Source organism: Colletotrichum fioriniae, assembly GCF_027942845.1.
Source record: "Colletotrichum fioriniae strain IMI 355084 chromosome Unknown scaffold_6, whole genome shotgun sequence".
In the NCBI taxonomy this organism is placed as follows: domain Eukaryota; kingdom Fungi; phylum Ascomycota; class Sordariomycetes; order Glomerellales; family Glomerellaceae; genus Colletotrichum; species Colletotrichum fioriniae.
Window position 1 is genome coordinate 1,579,635 of NW_027076842.1, and position 24,387 is coordinate 1,604,021.

The 24,387-nt window shown below is 53.3% G+C and overlaps 1 protein-coding gene and 1 non-coding gene across 2 annotated transcripts; both read left to right on the forward strand.

Annotated features, from left to right (window-relative positions):
- Positions 1-17,702: 17,702 nt before the first annotated feature.
- N0V96_005854 lies at positions 17,703-17,792 on the forward strand. The gene has a single exon. It is a non-coding gene; the product is annotated as a tRNA-Phe (tRNA).
- Positions 17,793-18,495: 703 nt separating this feature from the next.
- N0V96_005855 (uncharacterized protein) lies at positions 18,496-22,093 on the forward strand (the record flags this gene model as incomplete). The annotated part of the gene is made up of 2 exons (XM_065757511.1): positions 18,496-18,901; positions 19,014-22,093. 2 exons carry the CDS (start codon positions 18,496-18,498, stop codon positions 22,091-22,093), a joined length of 3,486 nt encoding a protein of 1,161 aa, XP_065613854.1.
- Positions 22,094-24,387: the final 2,294 nt, after the last annotated feature.

The window sequence follows — 24,387 nt, forward strand, 5'->3', positions numbered from 1 at the left end:
GCGTCGATCGTCGGCGGTTACAGCGAAGCGAGAAAGTCGAGATGTGAGTGCTGGCGAAAGCAAGATCCTTCGCAAGACGGTGTTTGTCCTCTTCTTGCCGTAACCTTTTTTGGGACGGGCGAGAGAGAGAGCAGGAGTCGGATCGCGAACGAACTGTTCAAGTTGTTCGGGATGAGTCGGCCTGGGAGAGAGGGTGTGGTGTAAGAAGGGGGAAGACGAGGAAGAAGAAGGACGGGAAGGCAAGGTAAGTTGACGGGGAGGAGGTGGTTGAAAGGAAGTGTGGAAAAAAGTGGGAAAACAAGGTGCAGCGTGCTAAGAGGCAAGGTTGAGGGAGGCTAGAGTCGAGAAGGGCTAGTGCTGGGTGGAAAGGCAGGTGCCAGGCTTGGGTTTGGTTTTCCTTGGTGACTTCCATTGGGGGTGGTGGCTTCTGGACTCTGAGTCTCGTCTTCCATTCTCGATTCGTAAATGTACCTTTACACTACCTTACTGTGCAAGGTACGGATACACATACCTCCTCTCTCTCTCTCTGTGTCTACAACTCCTCTTGCAACCTTACTCTACTGTGTCCCTAGCAGGCCTCGCTCTCTCTATCTCCCTCATTACCGATGGCTCTGCCTCTTTCTTCTCTTGCAGGTTGCGTCTTGTGTCGGGTTGCAGCTCCACGACACGGCCAATCCAATCCATTCACCAACGCCAATACCAGTTCGGTCCCAGACTTTGCAGTTGTCCTCATTCACCCCCGATGCAGCGCACCACATGTTCATGTTCAGGTTCACGCCCCATGCTCCATGCCGCTGCTGCTCCATGCCCAGTCGGTCGGTCGGTCGGTCAATTTGGCAGCTTGAAGCAAGTTGCAGCGACGTATCTGTAGCTGTTTCCGTACCAAGAAGATGCGGCAGCACAGCACAGCACAGCGTATCCCAGAAGTATGTAGTGCAGTGCAGACACAACAGAGACGTGGGCAGCAAGAAAAAGACCAGGCAAGAGACGGGGCAAGGCGCAAGAGACACAGAAACCCACGACAAAAAGACCAGACGGCGGCCAAACCAAACATGGACTCCAACGCAGTGGTAACACTAAAAACCCACCTCGCTGGGAAAGTGGTGACTGGTCACAGCACGGTGGCTCCCATGGCTCCTCGACGAGTGGAATGGCCCCATGCTGGAGACGAGATCCACAAATGGGGCGGGTCCTCCTGGTGCTTCTGCTGCTGCTAAGGTGTTTGAGAGGTACGTACCTAGCCTAGCCGTACCGGAGGGAAGGACACACCAGAATTGCGACAGACACCCGACAGCCCAGAGACACATTCCAGCCAGCCAGCACCAAGCATACCAAGCGTCAGCACAGGCGCTGGGACACTTAGGACCGGGGATTGGGACTGCAAATGCAACTGCAACTGCGACCGGGGGTGTGTGTTGTGTGTGGAATCGTGGACTGTGTGGATGGGGGTGGTCGTGGCGGGTGGGGAGACGACGATAGTGTACGTACCGCCAGAAACCCCATCCCAGCAATCCACAATCCACAATCCACCTCAGAGGCTCAGGTTCTCTTGGGAAGCACAGAAGTTGGGTTGGACGAAGGGCCTGCCCGGAGGACGGGAGACGAGGGAGGGGCGGCCGAGTGGGCGTGTTGGAAGACAACGACGAACACTCTCCCCCGTCCCGGTCTACACAGTACCTTATACTGCGCTCACCTCTCACCTCTGTGATTGTGAGGTGGTCACTGGTGAATGAACCATGGGCATCGGCTGGCACAAAAGGGTGGAGAAGGCGAGGCCCAGAGAAGCGGGGGGCCCTGGTACCTTCCAATTGGGAAGAATGTCCGAGCTTTTTCTGGTTTCTGCAATGTGCGAATCTCTGGCACTGGGAACACTGGGAGAGCGGGGGGGCCCTCTCACTGGGAACTGGAAGACTGGAACCGTGTCCCCAAAGTGGAGTCCTATTGAAAACCCTGGCAACCCTGTCCAGAACCACCAGGTCGCATATATCCCTGTCCCAGGAAAAGAGGCACGACGGGACTGTGGGAATTGCTAAAGGTGGGTCTTCAGGCCCCGGGGATTCGCACGGAGCTGGCTCTGGAATATGTCCGGAGCTTAGCCCATCGGAGACGAGGGGGGGGAGGAGGGTAGTCTCCCTTGTCCAATCCCATGCAAAGCCTCTCTTTGTCTTTCTCTCCCTCCCTAGGAGCCGAGGAACCCAAACTCTTGAAGGTGTGTTCGTTCCTGAGTCTGACATCCGTGATACACGTCTTAGCTAAGACCCCCCCCCCCTTCTCATCGTACATACATTTTGCCTCTGCGAACTTGCAGCAGCAGGAAGCAAGATGTGCAGAGTCTGGAACCTGCTGATTGCATTGCATGCGAGGCTCAGAGACAACACAGGCACACACAGGGAGTAAGACTTCTGAAGCCTGAAGGATAACGACTCTCGAAGACACCTCGTTGCATCCGCGGAGAAGAAACACAAAAAAAAAACACCTTTACGGCGTACGCCTCATACAAACAAAACACCCACCATCACAAGTCCCGTATCGTCGGGTGCGCTAACGCTAACTTTTGGAGGGAGAGAGGCTCGGCATAGGCACAGGCTATAATAACATGCGTCCTCAGAGTCTCTCCGACTAAAGCCAGCCCACGCCCCCAGGTCATGGTTGTTGGTCGCCCAGCTGTGCAGGTCGAAAGAGACCTTGAGAAGGGGCGGTAAGCGATCAGCTAGCCTAGCTTGCCTAGAAAGATGGCGCGCGCCATGCTCATATCCAGGCGTTCCGTAGCGTTCTTCTTCCCACATCTGAGTACCTTAGAGCACGAAGGCGTACTATGGATGACTGAGTAGACAGCTTTTCTGTGGCTGATGCAAAAGTACCCTACCAAGCCAACTAAGCCCTGGATTACTATAGCCCAGACCTGCGAATAGGGATATGGGATTGTTCGTTTGTAATTAAAACTTTGAGAGAACCCCCCTCAACCAACTTTGTGGCTAGGTTATTAGTTTTCAGCCTTCCCGTCCACATCCCTTCTTAGGCTCTTAGCATTCCAGCCGCTGCCGGACCTGTGTCGTTTCCCCCCTGTCTCGCTGATGACGGGAAAGGGCGGTAAAAGGCCAAGGAGCTTGAGGAAAAGAACGGGCGTACGGGATACAGGAGACAGGAATGGGAAGAACGGGGGTTTGTGTGTTTGTTGGGTTGGGAACCAGAAAGCTGGTGTTGAAGAAAAAGCCGGCAACCAGAACCTCGGATCAGAAAGAAAAAACGCCGAAACGGGTTCGTCAATTGGCTGACACCTCACAGACGTAAGCGATGCTTGGTACTCCGTACCGTACACTACCATTTGAGATATCTCATTTGCGGGCTGCGAAATCTAGATCGACTCGGTGCAATCAGAGAAAAAGGGGATAAGGAAAAAAGAAAAGAAGAGAAAAAAAGAAACCAGACAGCTACGATTGGTACGGAGTATCACCGACCACCTTATTAGTCCTAGTCCCTTGAACCTGCGGTATGTTGTGCACCACTTACTCCGTACCTAAGGTACGGATACCTATCGTTCGAACGGGACGGACGGGGGGCCCGCCATCTTTTGATAGCAAGCCGGACCCGAAATGGTTTAGTCGGACGGGCCTCCCTTTTCCCTTCTTTTTTACCTTCCCGCACCGGGTCGCGGATATAAGTGCAATCTTTCTGGGCGGGCTAGCCCAGATACGCAGTAAGGTACTCCGTAGATGCAAGAGGACGCTTTCCCCGGCGCCCCGTTCCTCGGCTCATCTCCATGCTGTGGTTCCTGTGGTTCTCGAATCTTAGAAACGAGGTATCCGTACGTAGAGAGAGGTACGGTACCGGGTACGGCAACGTCCTCCACTCCGTTATGGGGTGTGTTTGACCGATGCGATATAAGATGCAGGCCGCAGGAAGATACGGGAAAACCCACACGGTAACCAAACCAAAAGGGAAGAAAAAGCGTATGGGTTGGTTGTTCATTGAATGAACCGAGGAACCTCCACTTTCTTTCGTTGTCCATCCGAGCTTTTCGAGACATCTGATTTCCCCTGGTTGAGTCTGGCCTGGGCTGATAATATCCGTCCACGCAATAAACTAGCAACGACACCCGAGTAGTAAATGCAAAACCCCATGTTTACCATCTGACGAGAAAACCTGCGTAAGAAACCAGAAGTGAGCCACAGCCCGACAGGCCTCGCGTGGCTTGGGTCCCGACTCCTCCCTAAGCTGGAAAGAGTAATCCGCAAAGATCAATCAAGCAATGGGATTGGACACTTCATCGGAGACCAAGGGGAAGGAGGGGGGGGAAGGATTAAAGTAAAGTAAGGCATCACGGCACCTCGCCTCGTCGGAAATCCAACCTCTAAGCTACGTCCCTCTGCCCCCCCCCCCCCTCTTTCATTTTGGGAGCCAGGCCAATGGAACGAGATGTCGGACCTAACGCCCCCAAAGAGGAACACACCGTTCTCCGTACCTGTTCGTACATGCATTTAGGTAGGTATCGTGAGGAAGGGGGGAGGGCAAGCGCGTAGTCCAGCGATCAAACGTTTAGGTGCGCAGAGTATGTAGACACGCCTCTTTTTCGAGGAGATGCTACATGCGGGTGTTTGCACCTTACTCATTTAATGTGCATCTATCGTACCTTATCATCATTTCCGTCTTCCTGCTCTCCCCTCATTACGCGCGCCAAAGGCTGCATTTGAGCATCTGGGAGATTTTGGAGAGAAGAATTGCTAAGAATACATACTTTGCAATAAGACCGTTTGCTTCTGGACTAGGTACCTAAGCATTTGCTCCGTCTATCATCCGAGGCTCCATCCCTTGCTGATCAGGGCAAGTTCTCCTCAGAAATTCAGAGTCCAGACTTCACAACATGGCCCCATCTTCCACCCAAACGAAATCTCTTACTAGGTTATTGGTGAGGTTCACTTGCGCCGCGATGTGACTTCCAAACCGTTAGGCCTCCCCCTCGTCGCCCCCTCGCCCCATTCCACTCCCAAGTGAACCCCCGTGCGGACGGTATTCCCGTCCATAAACCGACGACGATCCCAGTACTTCACCCCCGAGACCACCCCCAGGATCAAGAAAAACCCGTCAAAGGGGAAAATTCACGTTCCACAATCCCGAGGAGAAGGATAGGTTGGCAGCAATGGTGAGGCGAAGCAGCAAGGTAAGGGTTAGGTGAGAAAAGGAAGAGAGAGAGAGGGATTGAACTTCCGTTACCAACAGGAAGGATTCGCGAATCCATGTTGCCAAAAAGCCCCGGCAAGCCACAAACCTGCCTGCTGTTCGGCCCTCGTGTTTGTTCGTCAGATGTACGGAGTATCCCCTTTACCGCTCCTTTACTTCCTCGTTGTCAGCACGTGTCAGATATGAGTCGATCTGGGGTGTGTACCTGTATCGAGTATGTGTGTGTGGTGTCCCAACGAGCGGGCGGTCTCATGAGCCCGCAGGACAGAGATGAGTTTTCCCCTTGCTCATGGCAAAGCCCATTTCAGGTTGCGTCCCTATTCTTCTTCTAGCGGTTGGGATTGTTTGCTTATTCTTTCTTGCAATGCTGTCTTGTCTGTCTCACTCTCGCCCACAGTTGGTTTTTCTGTCAGACTGTCTCTGAGCACTCGAGGTATCCGTAATAAACCCCGTTTGCCCACTGTACGGATACTCGATAGACTGTCCCACGTATCTGGGTGCCCTGCACTAGCCAGTTTCTTATGCGTTGGTCTTTTAGGTTGGGTTTTCTCGGCGCCGGAACGGGGGATTTGCACTGTTGGATCCCTTGGACGGGCTGGTGTGGATTTCACGTTTGGGCAGATAGGACAGGGATTGAACGGGGGCCTGGGATTCGGTATGGATGGACCACTTCTTTTCCAAAGCTCCCAGCGTGTGTGCGTGTGTGTTTTGGGCCTATCTAATTGACTCCAGTGTCATTTACTACGGAGTAACACTGCTCATACTGTATCTCACTCTCATGAGATTCGTCGGGGGATACGGGACACGGCTCTCTGGGCGCATCGAGGCCTAGGCGCTTTGCGGAGACGCAATGAGAGACGAACTCGAGATTTCCCATGGGCCCCATCAAAAGATTCAGAGCCCAAGCACCGGGGCGAGGCAAGCGCACTGCACTTTTCATCCCGTCTTCTCCAGCACAAACCAAACATGAGCGGTCGCGGGATTATGTAAGGAGCGATCTGGACCGACCCTGTCCATCTACCTTAGGTAAGAGGTATCCGTACAAGGTGTACCTGGGTACTCTGGGTACCCGAGGTACCTGCTGCATAAGGCCTGAGTCCAAGCCCGTGGAAACAGCGCTGGAAGGACCGACTTCCCGAAACCCTCTGTCGCTTCCTCGCCAGATGCCCCGGCTTACTGGGCCTACCCACCTCACGATGTATGGGGCAGGAGCCAGAGTGCGAGAGCAGGCGCAAGAGAAAGAGCAAGAGCAGAACATTGGCAATTGCCAGCGTTGGAAGGAACCACCAGCAACAACAAGCAAGGCAGAAGGAGCCACGAACGGTTGAATTGATGAATCACAGCCGGGCCCCTGCCGTGTTGCCTCTCAGAGCTTGAGTATCGTACGCTTCCAGCCCGGTCGTCTAGCCTGATGCTCCCGTCAAATCCCAAACTCCTTTCGACTTCCAAGCTTCCAGCCTCCAACTCCTCGAAAGGCCTTCTCTTTTGGGCTGCATCCACGCGAATAATAACATGGCCTGCTCTTCTCCCCCACTTTCATCTTACGGCCGCAATCATATCTGGTCATGGTTTGTCTCAAGGATACACATTACACAGTACCCTCTTCAATCCCAGCCCAGCGGTCACGACAATGCTTTTTTTTTTGTTCGAGAAGCATTGGCACGGGCGCTTAGTTGTCTAATGCGCAGAGAGGCCTTCTCTGGATCTCTGCCTCTTTCTCACCAAGGTCTCCCGCCCCCTTCAATGTGTCCCCAAGGATCTGGTCCAAGGCAAACAGGGAATCGCCAAAGCCGAACCAGCTTGTTGGGATAATCGCCCGCGAGAGACGAAAGCAGCGAACGGCACAGCTCGATCAATCAATGCCAATGCACGAGGCGGTCAGACATCACCGCCCGCAAAGTCTTAGCAACCAAAAAGACGCCAGTCCTGCCAGGCCTGCCAGATTGTCTTTGCCAACCGCAACAGGCCCTATTTGGGCCGCTCTGACCGATGCCTACCTACGGATACATGCTTGAATACGGAGTACGGATGCCTTTGCTGTATTCTATTCCAGCCCCCAACTGCGGATACCTAATCGTGGAAAACTACGAATATAGACACACGTCCACCGCGGACGGCTACACAGGACACTTCTTTGCTTTCACACGTACCATCTCGGGCGAAGGGGCAATGGGTTTCTCTCCACCCCTCATTGGTCTCTTGCACCGAAACGACAATGTTCCATGCGTGCTTCTACGCCATCTTTTGCTTATTGACATGCGCACGTTGAACGACGTATCCATATGTCGACTCATCTTTGTGTCACTGCCCTCAGGACGGCGGACAGTGTCAACGTCGAATGTCAAAGTCGCTGTCGACGTCAACCTAGGGTCTCGGCGCCGCGCAAACACGAGTATTGACGCATCAGACACGGGTGCAGCTACCACTACATGGACCGATCACCGTACAACTTGCCTCGAACTTACACCACATACATGGTAACCCAGGGACAGCCGGTGTCTACAATGCAGCGACCCGGCCAAAGGCAGACGGGAGTATTTCTGGGCCAGCCAGGCACTCACCCACTTGCCTGACACTACATAACTATAGAAGAATCATGCCACCCCGCAGCTGCACAGCGGTGCACCGCATCGCAGGTCCGGAACACCACAAGCTGCATGCCGGTGACACCCACTGTTGGCACTCCTCCTGGGCCGGCCTCGGGGAGGCGGGCAATTCACCCTATGGTTGTTCTGGGTCCGCGCTGCGGGGGCGGGATTCTCGCTTGGAGATATGGCTGAATCGGCCGTAAACGATTTGACGGAACCCTGACGCCACACCACCCGATTTACTTTGCTTCGACACGCGAACCGAAGACGGCCTCCCTCTTCTACCCACGCGGCCGGGTCCAACTTTGAGATGGCTGCCTCATCAAAAGGCACATTGGGGCTTGGGGCGTTTGCGATGGATCTCATCCACGAGCTTACCTAGCCCAGACCCGGCCATCGCCTCGGCGGACGATTCAAGCATGCCCACTCGGCCGACGGCAACTGACAGGTTACGAGCCATAACTTTCAAGTTCCGCCTTTGCCAGACAAAGGGGCAAAGGCTCCATGACACGGGAATACAAGCTATTGCCCCTGTTCCCAATGCGGACTGCGAGGCAAAAGTCAAAACTCAAGATGCAGACCGGCTGCAACAACGCCTTTCAGTGGCAAGTGAGAGATGACACGTTCTGGTGGACGAGCTGCCGCCAACCTGCCTGTATCCAATCAGGCGTATCGCCGGCGCTGCAGGCGGGCAACTATTGGTGCAAACATCGTTGCAGACGACCAGGACTCTGTAAAGACCTTCCTTGGATTAGGTACAGACAGGTGTTTTCGTCATGTGCATCAACCAGCCCCCGACTCAGGGTAAATAGGAGCAACGTGGGATCGTTCTGGCCAACGAGCAGTGACTGTTAGAACCAACCGCATAGCAGCCGCATATGACCCGCCGCCCGCCGGAGTTGGCGATCACGGCGGTGATACCCTCCAAAGACAATACGCCCATCTGGCCAGTCGGGTCGATGAAGTCTTCAGCAATGCTATCGTAGTTCTGCCAGCCGAGGGACGACCCTCTTAGAGTTAGCGGTCCCAAGCTCTCAAGAAGTTCCCTGAGCCCCGCTCGAATACCACCCGTGGACAGCATCGATGCAACTGGCCTCAATTCCGGCTCCGAGCTTTACTGGAAACGGTTTTCTCTGCATGGTGCGGGGCCCGCGGAAGGACAGCCCTCGACAGCTCTACCAGAGGAACCAGACAGAGGACTCAAACAGCTCGACTCTGTGTCGTCATGTCACGCACGACTCGAATGACTTGCAGCGGCTACGTCTCCTCGACCCTTTCGTGTGCATGCTCGCTCATGTATTGACCAGGAAGATTTTTCTATTGTTCTGCAAAGCGGCCGCTACCCCTCTTTGTTGATTGCTGTTGGAGGCTGTTCGAATCGGTTCGGACTTCATGGACTCCGTCTCCTTCGTCCTTGCTCTAACAGGAAGGGTCTTGAGGGCCAAGTAATAGACCGGCACCTCGGTCGCACCAAATGGAGCCTCTTTGGTGGCAGATCATACCCGCCGACTAATGAAATGTGCGGGTTTGAGTGGCGCTACGGAAAGATTGTGCTTGGATCGACGCTCCCATGTGTTGATTACCCATCGGACCCTTTTCTCTATTTACGGAGCGCGTCTTGGGCATCCTAAAAACACACATCGAATGTACTTGAACTCATAATGATTGGTATTGAAATGCATCCTGCCTACGGAGTTGACGTTGTCATTGTGCCGGGTTCAACCCAGGGCAGATGAGCCAGAGGGTCGGGAGACCCTAGCCAAGTGATTGATGGTGTGGGCGGCAAAGACTTTGTTCGCTCTCTGGGTCTCTTCCAATCTCATCTCTCAGGTCTGCCAATGGGTGCTTTCGGTGGCTTCACAAACTCTCTAAAACGAAGGAGAGAAGATCTGTTTCCTCTCTGACCGCCTGTCCGAAGCCAATCAGCGGCTCAACCACTGTCTTGGGAGTTCAACTACCTTGGACGAAGGATTCTTACAACCAGGGCATCAGAGGGAGTTGACCCCAAAGAGGCAGCTTCATCCTCGATAGGTTTCAATACGCGTGCCCGGACTTGCAGAGCAGATCCACCTCAACCTCCTCCGAATTGCCCAATTGGCTCCTTTACGTGAGAGGCTTTGTGTTTTGTGGTTTTATTACCACAACCAACACCTCGATTTGGAGATGATCCTTCAGTCAGCTGCAAACTTGTTGTTGTCAAGCTCAGCTCAGCTCATTTCAAGGGGGGCCAATAGGTGCATGGAACGGCAAAATTAACAAAGAATGTTGATCTAGACCTGCGGTTTGAGAAAGTCATACCAACTGTTCAACCCGACCAATTTTGGAGACCCAGGCCGAACCCTATAATCTCACAGGTAGCTAACCCCTTCATTCCAAATGCCACGGGATAGATGGAACGTATCGACAACAACAACAACAACAACTACAGCCTTGCAACCTTGGCGGGGCAAAAACGTCGTCGCCTCCTGCGTTTCAGGGTCGCAGACTACGGATACGCCGAACCAGGTCGCCGGCGTATCGACAGCTCCCCGAGCCGCCAGTCTCGTTAGCCGCTCCGAGTGCCTGGCATGAACAGATCTTGCAAATCTGCGGCGCCTTCGCGCCCGCCCGCTGTTATTTCCGGAACACCTCACCACCTCAATCTACTGTGTACGCCACATGTCAATCCATATTCCCAAGCAGACGGTGCGCCGCTCTCAACGGTTTCGGTGCGGCGGCTCGAGTTCGGTAGTGATTGGCGTCGGGGGCGTCCGTCATGAGACCTCCCCATACCTCCTCCACTTTGGGATACCGCTTCGTTGCATTGATGACGTCCTCTGCGTGGCTGCGATGGGCTTGGGCGTGTCGATTTGGCTCCATCAGACCTTCCAAATCACAAGTCAATGAATGCTTCTTTGAGCGTCTCCTGTGACCTGCCGGCTGCGTATCAGGTCTGCCTGGAAAGTACTCTCGCCTTGTCTTCTACGCCTCTGCCATGAGTTCATTGCGCTGACAGACGCGGAAGGTTGCAAGCCAGTGACAATTTCCGCAAACTCCATCTGTGGCGTATGTATGAATACTCCATCTTCACAGCGCCATACACAAGGGCGTCTCTTCTGGTGAAGACTATCTGTACATTCTTCAGCCGTGTTGTTGAACTTGTTGCACGGGTTTCGTCTGATCACCGCGTCTTCTCGAATTCTCAGCCTACCCGGTCCCTGTCGAACGGGCCGAGACGAAGCGTCATCTCTACTCATTTTCCCCTCGGGCCCCTCTCCCTTCCTCTGCGGGGTCCGACACGATGAACCGCTGTGGAATTTAACTTCTGACTCTGCTACACAGTATGGTAGCATTGGAATTTCGCCACCAGTTGGTTTCCTGTCGATTTCTCATTGTTTGCCAGCTACCAAGGTCGGGGTGTGGGCAGAAAAAGAAAGACAGAAAAGATGAGCGGCACGGCGGGTATTCCGCTTGCCGGGTTTTGAATGTAGGTCGTCCCCGGGGCCCTTGTCCTTGTGCCGGCCCGGTTCGCGTGACTTTCCCGACTTGTAGGTCAACGCCGTCTGGTCACAGAAGGGCTGCCCGCAAATGGCAAAACTGCACAGTAAGGTACCAATATCCACCCCTTCCTGTTTCCTTGTTGGCGATCATTACCGTGGCCACTGCTGTGTGAAAGCCAGTTCGGAAGCTTTGTATTTCTAATCTGCTGTTTCTTTGGGGGCCGTGTTAGATTGTCATCGTCGCTGGGACAGTGGTAAATCGGCTCGCAGACGTTGGCGCCCGCCACCCCCGCGAATCCGGACCCGAATTTTGGTCCGGTTCGACGTTGAGGAAAGTTTTTGGTATCCTTGCTGCTCCGGGGGAGGTTCGCAAGGCTTGAACTCAGAGACGGCGTGGCAGCTCACCAGACGCATGTTAACGACTGCGTGGCTCACAAGGGTCTTGGCAGTTGTGCTTAGAGTTTCCGCGCCGTAACTCTATTAGAGTTGTGGTTGTCTCTGATAGCAACCGTCGCAAGGTGTAAGTCAAGCTAGCTATCGTGACTATTGTTGTGTTCTAGGGGCTAATTGATATCGAAGACTTGATAGACTCCCATGGTCTTGGCAAGGGGGCTTTGTCTCCTGAGTGAGTCCCCTTTATACTTCGCCCACCTCACGATACCAGATAAATCTACTCCGCACTCTGTACACGGTCAATATTCGGCGGATACGATGTGATATCCCCTGAGGTGTTCGGATCTCGGCCACGTTGGGAAAGTTTACAGTCAACGGCGGACTGATCGGAAGATTGTGGATTACTATTGACAGTGAAACGGGCGTTTGGGGGGAAAGGGCAATCTTGGACTTTTTTCGGCCCTGGACATCGTTCAGTTGACCGCTTCGACGAGAAGACCGGGGGCGCAGACTTCGCAATCGGCTTTCTCTTGGCCAGCGAAATTGCCGTTGACAAAGTTGTCAGTGCGGTTCACTCTGGGGAGAACGAGGCAGGCCATCTGCCATCTCGTGATATGGTGATTGCTGCTCGTGCACCACCACACACTGCTGCTGTCACTTTCGGCGCTGACGACGACACAATTTGCAAAGTTGCATGTTGAATTTTAGTCCCAAATCGGGATGCTCGCTCGCGCAAAGGCAGGTGATCGGTGTTGAAGAACCTGGAACACGATGGTGACATTTCGCCAGGTATGCTCACCATCGTGACTGGGGTTTGATGATTGCGGACACCCTTTCTTATCGAGGTCCATACGCGCGAACTAGCTATCTACCTAGGCTATAGCCCGTAGGCCCTTCTCAACGTATCTTGATGCCGTATAGCTTTGATTAAGGCACATACGAAACAGAAATGACAGGGAGTAGATCGTTCTTGGGTTGGGCAAGCCAACTTTCAACATTCAATCTGAGCATCAACTCTATAGCCGTGACAAGATAGTAAAGATTTGGAGACCAAAGTTTGTCCACAGAATTGTCTTGTCGACAGCTCAAAGGAAGCAGTCATAATAATAGTGCTCTGTGTGTTGAACAGAAGCTTCATACACGATATCCGCAGTCGTTTCCACTGACGCACAAAGGATACTTGAGATCCCTCATCACGAGCTGGTAATGAAGGCATTCGCAGAGTTCAGCACCTACCATACTGCGTATACAACTGCCGCGAAGATCATCCGAACGTACCTGATCGATCACTTAACAAGTTACCTATGTCAAAGTACCGAGGGGGACAGGCATGCGGATAGTGTTGTTCGAAATTCGACATGCGCTTGTCCCTGCAAAGGGCCGATTTACTTTGCAACAGCATATCTAAACACCGATAGCCTGGGGTTTGTTCCCCCCTCATCCCCCCCCATCGGCATTGTGTCCGAAGATTCGTTGACTTGGCGTCTTGGTACTCCGTGCTCCGTCCGCAGGTTGTAAGGTAGACTTTTCTGCCCAGGCGGCAATGGGCAGACTCATAGAGGGATGCCTTGGACGACACACAAAGACGTGTACACGTGCGAATCTTGCGAAGAATATCCGAACGTCGTCTCGTTGGTCCACGCTGTAATGAGATTTTACGAGTTTCAGACGAACTCCATGGACAAGAGCACAGAGAGCGCGCCAATGGGAGGAACGCGGAATTCGACACGGGCTGGCAACGCCGAACGGGGTAGTCATCACCCACCAACGAGGCAACGACGGCTTGTGTTCCGTAGTCAGGTTCACCGTTCAGGGTAGTCGAGGGCCAATGAGAGTTGCGTGCTGTCGGGGCTTGGGTTCAACACCCCCCCGTTACCTCGGGGGCTTGTTCCACCGCTTTAGTAAAGATGTCCCGTTTCATGATAGCTGGCCCTTTCTGTAGTGCTTTTTCTGTATTTCTGTGCCAAGAGCGCTGTGGTTCGGGGGCCGGGGGGTTGTTCCACGGCTTCTACCCAAGAGGGCAGGTCAGCGGCGGTTGAGGAGTCCTGCGAGGACCCAAATGGGACATGAGTTCGGGGGTGTTGGATGGGGTTTGGCACTGTCCACGTCGGGAGATGCGCCGTAGAGCCGCGGTAGAGGTGGCTCATTTCCAACGTCTTTGGTGGGGTGGTTGCGAACGCATCGTCTTGTCTCCGTCTTTTCAAACGGGAAAAGGACCCTCTCCACCTATGGTGGTATGTCAACAATCGACGACGACAACTATACGTAAACGTGGTGTACATATGCAGACGAGGACGAAGACGGCGACGACCGACGGCCAGTGCGGTACTCGCAGCGCGTGGCTTTCCCGGTAGACGCGTTGAATTACGGCCAGGGGTTATGGAAATAGAACCGAGCAGAGAGACGTTATTGACGCGCTGTATCCGTGCATAGCAATGTCACTAGGTGACTAGGATGCAGATGGGAGACTCTGCTCCGAGCCTCTGATTGCAGAAACCATGCTCATGTTGTCTCCCTATGAGAGGGGGCTGTGATGTCCCGCGCCGTCACCTGTTGCGTACGACTATACATATGCGACCTGGGGTGTGAATTGGCGATCAAGGGCGAAGTTGGGTCTGTCGGGGTCAGATTCTTGTTTCTCTTCCCTGCGTGCCGGTGTGATGAAGAACATGATTCCCCAGTGTTCTCTCTGATTTTTTCGGGTTCAATGGAGCTCGTACGTTGGGCACCATTGTCGATTGGACCGGCCGGACGGCGGACATTGGGGGTGTTGAAACTCGCAACGGGGTTCCTCCCAGGGAAGTTTGGATGGGCGTTGAGAGGCGAGCGGGAGGGCCCGCGGCGCCGGACCGGGGGGTCGGGTTGTGAGAAATGGAAAATCGTTCTTTCGCTAGGGACACTGGCGTGAGGTCGTTGTATCCTATATTTTGAAGGCTGAATAGGGTGTTGTCAACTGCTGATCAACATGGCGAGTTTTGTCTCCTTGCACAGTTTTTGGCCCCGTTGTAACTCTGTGCACTTGCAGACTGGCAGTGATTCGTATGAAGAGTTGACCTGGGGTCCACTTCGGACGAAGCCCCTGGAGCCTGAGCGAGAAATCTAGCAAGGAGACTTCAGATGAGTTCCTAACTTCCTGTTAAGTCAAGGGTTAGGTTCAGGACTTGGATGCGCTCTCTAGAGACCTGGACCGCGGGAAGACGGAATGCTGCGGTGGCCGTGGCAGATACCCAAGACGTGAAGAAACAGGATGGACGACGGCATCGGCGGGAGACAACTCATCTCGAATGCCTGTCCTAGAATGAATCTAGGCAGCTTTGCAAGGAATTAATTGGTGGTGATAGTTCACGTTCATGGTCTATGTCTTTTTGCTTGTTAAATCGGCTTGGCACATCACTTTGCCCGCGCCATGCCAAAATTGTTTCCTAGAAAGGACGGTAAGTTCAGTTAGCCCTGGTTCGTGATCCCTTCCTCATGAGACTTTCTCATCAGGGACAACCCAGGAGAGGGGGCCCTGAATCCTGGGTCAAGGAGTCGCAGGAGTCGCAGACTGCAGTCCTCTGGGCGTATCGGGAAGTTTCTTAGATGACTTTTATTTTGACTTTTTGACAGCCGTTTTGACAGGGCCCCGTTCAACGTTGGCTCTACAACGCTAGACCTGGAAGGGAAAAGGAAACATCAACGGGCAAGACTGGGCCCCCCGTCCGTTCTGGCCCGTACCGTATAATATCCGTAGTCATTGACTAGATGTGTAATTCCGTGTATGTGTGTGTGAATCTGTGTGCCGACAACGCCGAGGAATGCTCTCATTACCCATTTTTATTGTGTTGAAGTTTTCTGCCCATGGTGATTGTTCAGCCTTTCCGAGCGAGTCGAGGCCAGGGCTTGTTATGCGAGGAGCGCGGAGTGTGATTAGGTAGCTGTCAATATCGCGTTATGTGATATGGGGCCCTGTGTTGTTCACAACTTCACAGTGGGATCCATATCCGCATCCGCAGATATAATGGAGACGCTCTCTTGGCCCCGAAAGAATTGCCTTTCTGTGCTCTGTTCTCCGTCCAAGCGCGGCCCAAGGGAATGGGCGACTGTGCGGAGACCTACGTCACAGGTGGCTCCTTTCTCTTACAGATTTGACTCGGCCGTTTTTGAATGAAGTGGGCTTGGGAGGTGGATATCTGTATGGATACCCTAGGATCCTGGATGTTGTTCTGGGCACCCATGCGGTGGGGGATGTTCGACTCTTGGTTCGGGGCCGGCCCCCGGAAGTCGGGAATTCTTAATCTTTGGTGTGTGCTCAATTGACCGTCAGTGCGCTACAGTGCACGGTCTTTGTGATAGATGAGAGATCATCAAGAAAATCTGGTAATCGAGGGAAACAGTGACGAGTCCTGACTCGGCGGCCGAAGAAACTGGCTCAGATGCCATGATCTGATGATCGAGAGAGAGCTTGAGCCGCTTGACACCCCTGGGTTTGGATGGATGAAGTCGCCGAGGCATAGCAGGTATCTGTCGTATCGAACAGCCCGGTAGGTTTGAGTAAGTCTCTGCTGTGCCGCACATGGGATATTATTATAGCGACGGCTGAAGCGCGAAAGAAGGAACTGGACCGCACCGATGGGATTTGCCGGTGTTCGCCCTCCTGAATGGAGTAACAAGTAACCTGCGAGAATCGAGAGCACGGGAGAGTGTGGGAAGAGGACCCTTGACATCCGAACGCACAAGTTCCAGGGGAGGGTTTCCAGTGTTCCACTCATTCTTCATAGGGCTTCACCGAGGATGGAGTTTTGGAGGTGCCAGGGCCCAAGGACCAAGGGGGGTGCGAAAGAGAGAAGGGGAAATGGGAGGGGACTGCCATGGTCTCATGGCACCGTTACGCGGCCCAGCCCCGGGGACCATGTGTGTTGGTAACTGGGCTGAGATTGCCAGATTGCTCTGCCTTGGCCGCGCGACTCATGTTGTGCGGAATTGCGGCAGCATGATGAGTCGGTGTCCAAGATTTGGGGAGCTGGGGGATGTAAGACGTCTGTGCTTCTTCTTGTTGAGATGGTGATGGTAGGCGATGCCGTGATGGCGGTGCAAAAACGTCTCCTTTGAGCTTGGGAATCGAGTCACTGGGAGTTGACTCTGTGGTGCCGCGGCTGGCGGGAATGCAAAAAGGGGTCTTCGGAGGCCGCTCTGGAGTTTTTGAGAAAACACGAGGCCGAACCGAGGTACTGGGATCGGAACAGGTCCGTCTTTGGGGGCTTCCCGGAAGTTCATGATACCACCTTGGGCGGCTGTGGTCGGTGGCTGTCACGGTTCAGGCTGACCGTCGGCCGCTTGGTGGTGCCGTGGTTGATTTGCACTTCGGGGACAGAGGCTCGACGCTGTTGTCTAATAGTACCTTCCCATACGGACAGGGACCTCGAAAAGAAATTCGGTCGAACCGTCGAGCAATATCGTAAAGTTGAAATTGTTTCAAGAAGAAGAGGGCCCGATTGCTGAGGTGGACCAGGACAAACGAGAGCAAGTCAGCAGGATGAGGCCGATATTAACTGCCATCCTTACCAATGCGGCGGGCCCTGACTGACGCCGCTAGCGTGGACTCGTCGGCTGCGAACTTGTCGACAATAATCTGTCAGATTGTTGTCAGCCGTTGTTGTCCCTTGTCTCGGCATGTCAAGCAAACTGTCAAACCTGTCAAACCTGCCGCATTCGCGCATCAATTCTTCTTGGAAAATTTGGGGGTGCTGAAGGGGTCGGGAGTTGAAAAGAAAAGAAACCAAGACAGCCAGCTGAGAAAGAGCAGCTGACTGACGAGACAACATCAAGCCGCCCCAGTTGCCCCTTCTTTCCTGTCATTCGCCCTCTTGATAGATGCCACCTGCCGAGCGTTTCCTGGATTATCTGTTCCCCTCAGGCACAGTTGACCACCGCCATCTCTTTGTTCTGCCCAATGTTTGGAATGGCAAACTCTCGAGGACCCACTCCAGGAGATCAACTCAGGACTCCGAGATTACTCCCCACTCACAATGGAGCCTTAGTCCGCTTCTACCAGTCAATTTGGCATCGCAATTCGAAGATCGTGGCGGACATAGCTCAGTTGGGAGAGCGTCAGACTGAAGTTAACTTCAATCACTTAATCTGAAGGTCGTGTGTTCAATCCACACTGGCCGCATCTTCTGTTTTTGCCGTTCGCCCTCATCACTGCATTGGCGATGTCCAACTTTTGGTCCATGCCTGGACTGCATTCGACTCGGTATTGTAAGAGTAAATGCACCTGCGGCGTTCCTCGTTGCTAAATGTCAACAGTGAGATCCGTTCTGTAGGGTCAGGTTCCCTTTTGGTTGAGTCAATGAGGCCAATTAGCGCAGAAAGCCATTCCAGGCACACGGCGGTTACTGCACCGAAGTGAGGTTGTAGCAGTAGCGAATACTTTTGTGACATGATGGCACATGTGTAATCGATTAGCCAGGAATGTCAACCAATGAGTGGTTTACTGCTCGTGTGATATGTTCAAGTGGACCTAACTAACAAAACGTTTTGGTGATGGTGTTGATGACGGCATTGAAGTGATTCTGATAAGAAAAACCGCTACACCCCGCCACTGATAAGCACCGGCCCGGGGATGTTCCATCGCCCGCAATCTCCCGGGACGGTAGGTCATTTCGTCACGAAACGCGACCACGCAAAGCTTCACTTAAGCACCCTACACGAATTAGACACGTTATCACATCCTCAAGCCGCAATCGATTCGCAATCCTCCCGCATTTCGCGCCAATCTGTTCTCTCGAACATAGCAGCTTCATCTCCCAAGACTGTGCACATTGTCCTTGCACAGTCGCCCGCCACTTGCCCACGACCTCCCGTTCCACGGCTTTATGCAACATTGGCCGACAGAGTCTTCAGAAACGCAACATCAACAAGATAACCCCTCGGACACCACTACCTCAGTCCAGCATGGCTTTTGTTCGCGCCAGCAGCCCAACGGCGTCGCTGTCCTTCGCCGCGAAGACACAGGCAGTGCATCTCCAAGATCTGTACCAGATGGAGGGCGCCGTGACTCATTCGCCGCTGTCAGCGCCACCCAGCTCGACGAGAAGCTTCGCCGGCTGAGCGTTGACGATTCAGCTTCTGTTGATAGTCATTCAGCCGTCGCTGGTCAGCGAGTGATTGATTACGAAAATGCGCAAACCCCGTCGACTCCTCGTCAAGCTTTGGGCTTCAAGGTCATCAAGCGATCTGGTAATCGACCCGATGGCGTGCAGTTGACAGACTTTCCAAATGGTATGCAAGACAAGACAAAGTAAATACACTTGAAAACCCGCTAACGCTATGGCTGCAGAGCTGTTGACTCATGTTCTATCTCACCTACATCCCGATTCGCATTCGGCGATAGCTCTGGTATCGAAGCGTTTCTACTCCCTTGTTACGACGCCCCATGCGTGGCGAATGGCCTTTTTGCGATTCTTCCCGGGTCACGATAGTCTGGCTACAAAATCTGGCGAGCAGAGTCGCGCAGGGCCTTTGGACCATGACTCTTTCGAATTCGTTCGCTCAGAGTCCCGCTACTTTTCTCGCTTGACTTCTCTTGCGACGTGGCGAAGCGAATACCTCCTACGAACCCGTCTTTTGAGGGGCCTCATCAGGGGTAAACCAGGTACAAAGCCTGGCGGTATTGGAGCATCTGGCCGAAGCAGCAAGAAGACAAGCGCTGTCTTGACCTACAACTCGAAGCTGCCCTGGGCTGTGACCCACATTCATGCCGACTTCACTGTCAAGAAGGCTCCCAGGGTTATTCACGGCACTGCCGACCTCGGTGCTGCGACCCTGAGTGATTCTTTTATTGGCAAGGTGGAAAAATGGGGATTCAGAGACCCGTTCACTATTCTACAGCTGGACGAGGTGTTTCCCAATCTTGAGCCATACGGTGCCGGCGATGGACCCGCCGCTTGTCCAAATGTCATGGATGTCAGTCAGCCCTATGGCATGCTCTCCGGCGAAGGCTTTCCAGGCGGACGTGCCTACTACCGCCCGATCAATGAGATGCATGGTCGGTATCTTGGTAGCGACACTGGCGTGATCGACACCTACCCCGATATCCCCAAGATCCCCGAACTATCAGAAGCGATCTCGGCCGTTTGGGTTGCCAAATCCACTGCTGTACCCAACATTACGCACTCCACGGTTGGGATCATCACCGGCTCAACTCTCGGAATCGTCACGACGTATGCGCTTCACGGAGACGGAAGTGGTCCGCGGCATCCCAACGGTGAGATGACAGCGCGATGGGTGCTCAGCCCTGGTGTTCCGATCGTCTCAATCAAAGTCGACGATCAGTATACCCAGAAGCGCAAGACTGCCCAGCGCGTCTGGGCTGTGGCTCTTAATGCCCTGGGAGAGGTATTCTACCTGGTCGATGTGCCGAAGACAAGTCTGGAGCGATCTAAAGGCGAAGATGTCACCAAGAACGCATGGTTCGCCGGACGCTCAGTCTACTGGCGACTCATCGACGACTCCCGTCGCCAGGCTCGGCCTGATGAGTTTGACAAGCATGCTCTCCGAGGTGCTTATTCTCCTCGATCTCCCGCAGATGCGATGAATTTGAGTAAAGAACAACTCGTCGCGGAAGCTCGTGAGATCGAAAAATTCCTTCGTTACAAGCCGTCACATTTCCGGAAGGTCTGTGAAGGCTGGGATATGCGAAGAAGACTGGAGGTTGATTTTGCAAACGATGACGTTGGCGGTGCCGGGGAGGTCATTGTCTCTATTCATTGCGGGCTTGAAGAGACACATCCCCCGAGCGTTACTCGCTATGCCCGAGCCATGTCTCAGACGCCGCGACAGACTACAGACAATGTGGAAGATACCGCTGCAGTTGAGCAGGAAGTCTCTCCAGTGCAGAAGTCAATATTTGGGTCGGTAGGAGACTACAAGCATGAGTCTCAGCCGCAGCCGAAGCCTACCAAGGCTGTGGTCAAGGGCGATGTGACGCCCATCTCGTCCGGCTCGCTAACGCCTCAGGCAAAGCTCAATTCGATGGATGAATGGGCTGTTGCTACAATGTCACTTGGCAGCTATGCAGGCTCGGAGATCACTGCGTCGGCTCTTGATTTGTCGTCACACGCACTTCTCACATTAACGGAAGATCCTCTGCAATTTGGGTCTAGATCTGCTGCCACTCCTACAATGACGCCACAGACGGCCGAATCATCGACAGAAATTCCTGGTCGGCGAACCCGTATGCTAGCTGTAGGCACCAAGGACGGGGCTGTTGTTGTCTGGAACTGTCGCGAGCAGCGCAGTCTGTCCGTCATCTCCCCTCTTCGCATCATTCAAACGGAGTCCCCCGAGATTAGTTGCCTGGCCTTGACGGCTTTATATCTGGTACACGGTGGAAATGATGGCTTGGTACAAGCATGGGACCCGCTGGCATCTTCGCTCGAGCCTCTCCGTACACTCAATGGACGTTCCAACGGTCGAGTACCCCGTCACATGATGACGATGAACCCCGCGCTTCCGATCGACACATACTCAGCTGCTCGAGCCATCTACCTCGATCCTGATCCTACTGTGTTGCGTGGCATTACATCTTTCGGGGCCTTCCTGCGTTACTGGTCCTATAGCGCCACTCACCAGCCTCCTGGTCGTAAACGTCGACTTCGACACGCCGATGTTCATGGCCGCCTTGCTACTAGGCGCCAGGGCGGGAACGTTTCAGGCTATATTGCCGCAGAGACTGCAGAGCTTCGGCGAGAAGAGGAGCAGGACGTTAAGGAAGAAGCCTGGTTACGCAACAGATTTGGCGTTGGCGCCTTTGGCGACTTGACCGAAGAGGAGGCTCTCCAATATGCAGAGATGATCTCTCAGGAAACACTCCTACTCGAGGAGCAGCGTCGTACTAGCGCCAGCGACACTGGTTCTGCCGCCGATGCTAACTTCGACACGGTATCGTCCTTCAGCGAAAGTACTGTGGACACAGTTACACCGGAGCCCAGTATTACTGGCTTTACACCCCCGCCTCCGGTCGTCGAGGAAGAAGACGAGTACGAACAGCAGCTCCAGCAAGCTCTCCGACTTTCTCTGATGGAGGCTACCGACGATGTGGCGGGGTCTCCTCGCAAGAACAGCTCCAGTGATTTTGAGTTTGCCATCAAGTACAAGTCTAAACCGGCGAAGAAGACGACAAAGAGAACACCCTCCATGTCTCCCCCCGCAACTTACAAGCCTGTTGCTGGCGCTAAAGCAGGTTCTTCCAGCAAAGCCACTCCTAGGGACGACGACCTTGAGTTGGCTCTCTTGCTCAGTAGTACTGGATCCACCAGCCACCCTGCGCCACGAGACGATGATTTGGAGCTGGCTTTGCGGCTGAGTCTACAAGAGAATGGTGTCGGCGATTTCTCCGGCCTGGGTATTCAGCAGGAGCAAGAGGAGTTTCCCATGTTGGAGACTCGCGGTAAGGGCAAGGGCAAGATGTGAAGGCGGCAATGCCTATTCCCTGGGATGGTTGTTCAGTTGTCTGATTTAATTGTTGTTTTTTCTCACTGCTGTCCTATCCCCTGCTTGACTGCAGATAATGCTTTTGATACGCTTCTTCCTCATCATACGCGGGGCTCAAGCTCGACGCTTTGAGCCACTGGCATATTTACCACTAGGGTACTCTTGATCAAGAGCCATTGAAATATACACTTTGAACTGCAACCATTCGCCTGCTCTTAGGCATAGGTCTTATCACCAGCTTTTGTCGGACTTTGCTTTCAAAAGGGTCCGCGCGCATTTACATCAAGAAGCCCAAAAATGTTTCCCAGTGCAGAAACTATACTAATGCAAATTACGACAATTACCAGCCACGGGAGCTCCTTCGCTGGCGCTGCTAACCAGGGCACATAGACACAAAGTGAGTAAGGTACTGCGGGATCTTAGTGCCGTGGCCGTGTCCCAGGTGGAGGAAATCCTCGCGAGAATCAAATTCTTACATCCCTTCCTAGCAGGCAGTCCTCGTCTACCCTCACGACGCAGTCATCATCCCAGCGATGACTAACCTCTTCTTTCCCTCGTGTCAATCCAGAAGTCAACTCGCATGCGCGGGAGTAGCTCTACGGCATCTCGTTCTAACTGCAAGTGATCTCAGTCCCTGTTACTGCCCCTTGATCCGGTGCCTTTCCGCTCGCAGGCCATATCTGACGGGCGGGAGACCCCGAGTATCTAGACGACGCCTAGCGGCGATCTGAAGCTAGAAGGACGGAGGTGTGTGACCTTTAGTGGCCGCCCAGAGAGAAACCTTCTCAGAATTCGATTTTCTTCCCGATGACGAGTGACTTCGACTCATTTGCAGATCCCGAGGTATGATGTGAGGGATCTGGCATGATGTTGCAGCTCCCGAGTCGAGTATGATTCCTCGCCTCGATGACCTCTTCGTTGAATTGTAAACTCCGACTTTTGATACATCCTGTCTGTGTCTTATACAGAACCATATTTTAAGCCGAACGCCACGTCCGTGAAGGCTCTTCATTGCCTAATAGCCCAAGATGTGTTAAGGCGGAGTAGGTCTCAACGAATGGATGGCAGAATTGCTGTGATTCTAGCCACAATCTACGTCTAAAGTTCACCGCAACTCTCATGTCCATTGACATCTGCGGCGGCTTCAACGCCCTCCAAGCCCTCCGAGCCCTCAAAGACGACGATGGGTCCGCAGACCAGGCCGAGGTCGTCGCCGAGGCTATCATCCGGCATTGGGACATGAGCGCCGACGGTGCCATCACCTACATCGGCCAGCCGAGTCATCTCGTGACGCTGTACAATAACCTTTGTAGGCATTCGTTTATAAGTGAGGTTGAGAGAATGGTACGTGGGAGTACGCGGAGGGAGATCAATGAGGCGTGGCCGAGACTTGGGTGGGTTTCTTGGTTTGCTCGGACTGGGAAGAGAGAGTAGGGGATGAGGACTCGATTCCATTCGCATATTTTTTGATTTTGATAAGTAGATTAAGAGTGGTGCGCTTATGAGTGAGTAGAAGTAGAAGCCAGAGCTGTTAGGCTGGGTCGGTTCACTTAGCCATGGGACATACGCGAAGGGTAGGCCAAATGGAACTCCTGAACAGATGTCTTTGGAGGTGATCCTTGATATGGCTGCAGATTTGGATCTCCCGAAGAGCATATTTAGTCACACAAAGAAACCATTTGGCGAAAGTAATACCAAGGGGCTCCTGTTCGCCAAGCTACATCTCCACTGAGCCGGCTGGCCAATCTCTGTGTCTGAGATTTCACAGTCTGTTCTCCCAGAAAGAAAAAAAGTCAAGGCAATACTCCTCAACCAAGGACTTCAAAATCTTGAGATCAAAGACATTGATTTCTGAGTCGGCGGTTCAGACGCCGGTTGAGGGTTCGTCTTGTTTACTCAGATATGTTCCGCTGATCATGGGCTTTATCGACGGTTGTGCAGATAAAACGCTTGCATCAGACAGGTTGTGGATCTTGATGGCTGGCAAAAGGTCAACCATGAACAGCCGCTGAGGAGTCTACCTTACCATATACTTACCGCCGCTTAGCAACCCTGGCCCCGTTGGCAATCCTAATTGAAGAAGATGAGTGTTTACCGGTTTGCGTTGTGTGAAGATCGATCCTTGAACAATGAAGACTGGCCACCAACATAGACACTAAACAACTTAATTTTCTGCGAATTTCGAATGCTAGCCTCGGGAATGAACGAAATCTTTCTTTATCCTCTCCGAATCTACCATCCATTGCTGTTCATTCTTTCCTTGTTGTTGTTAT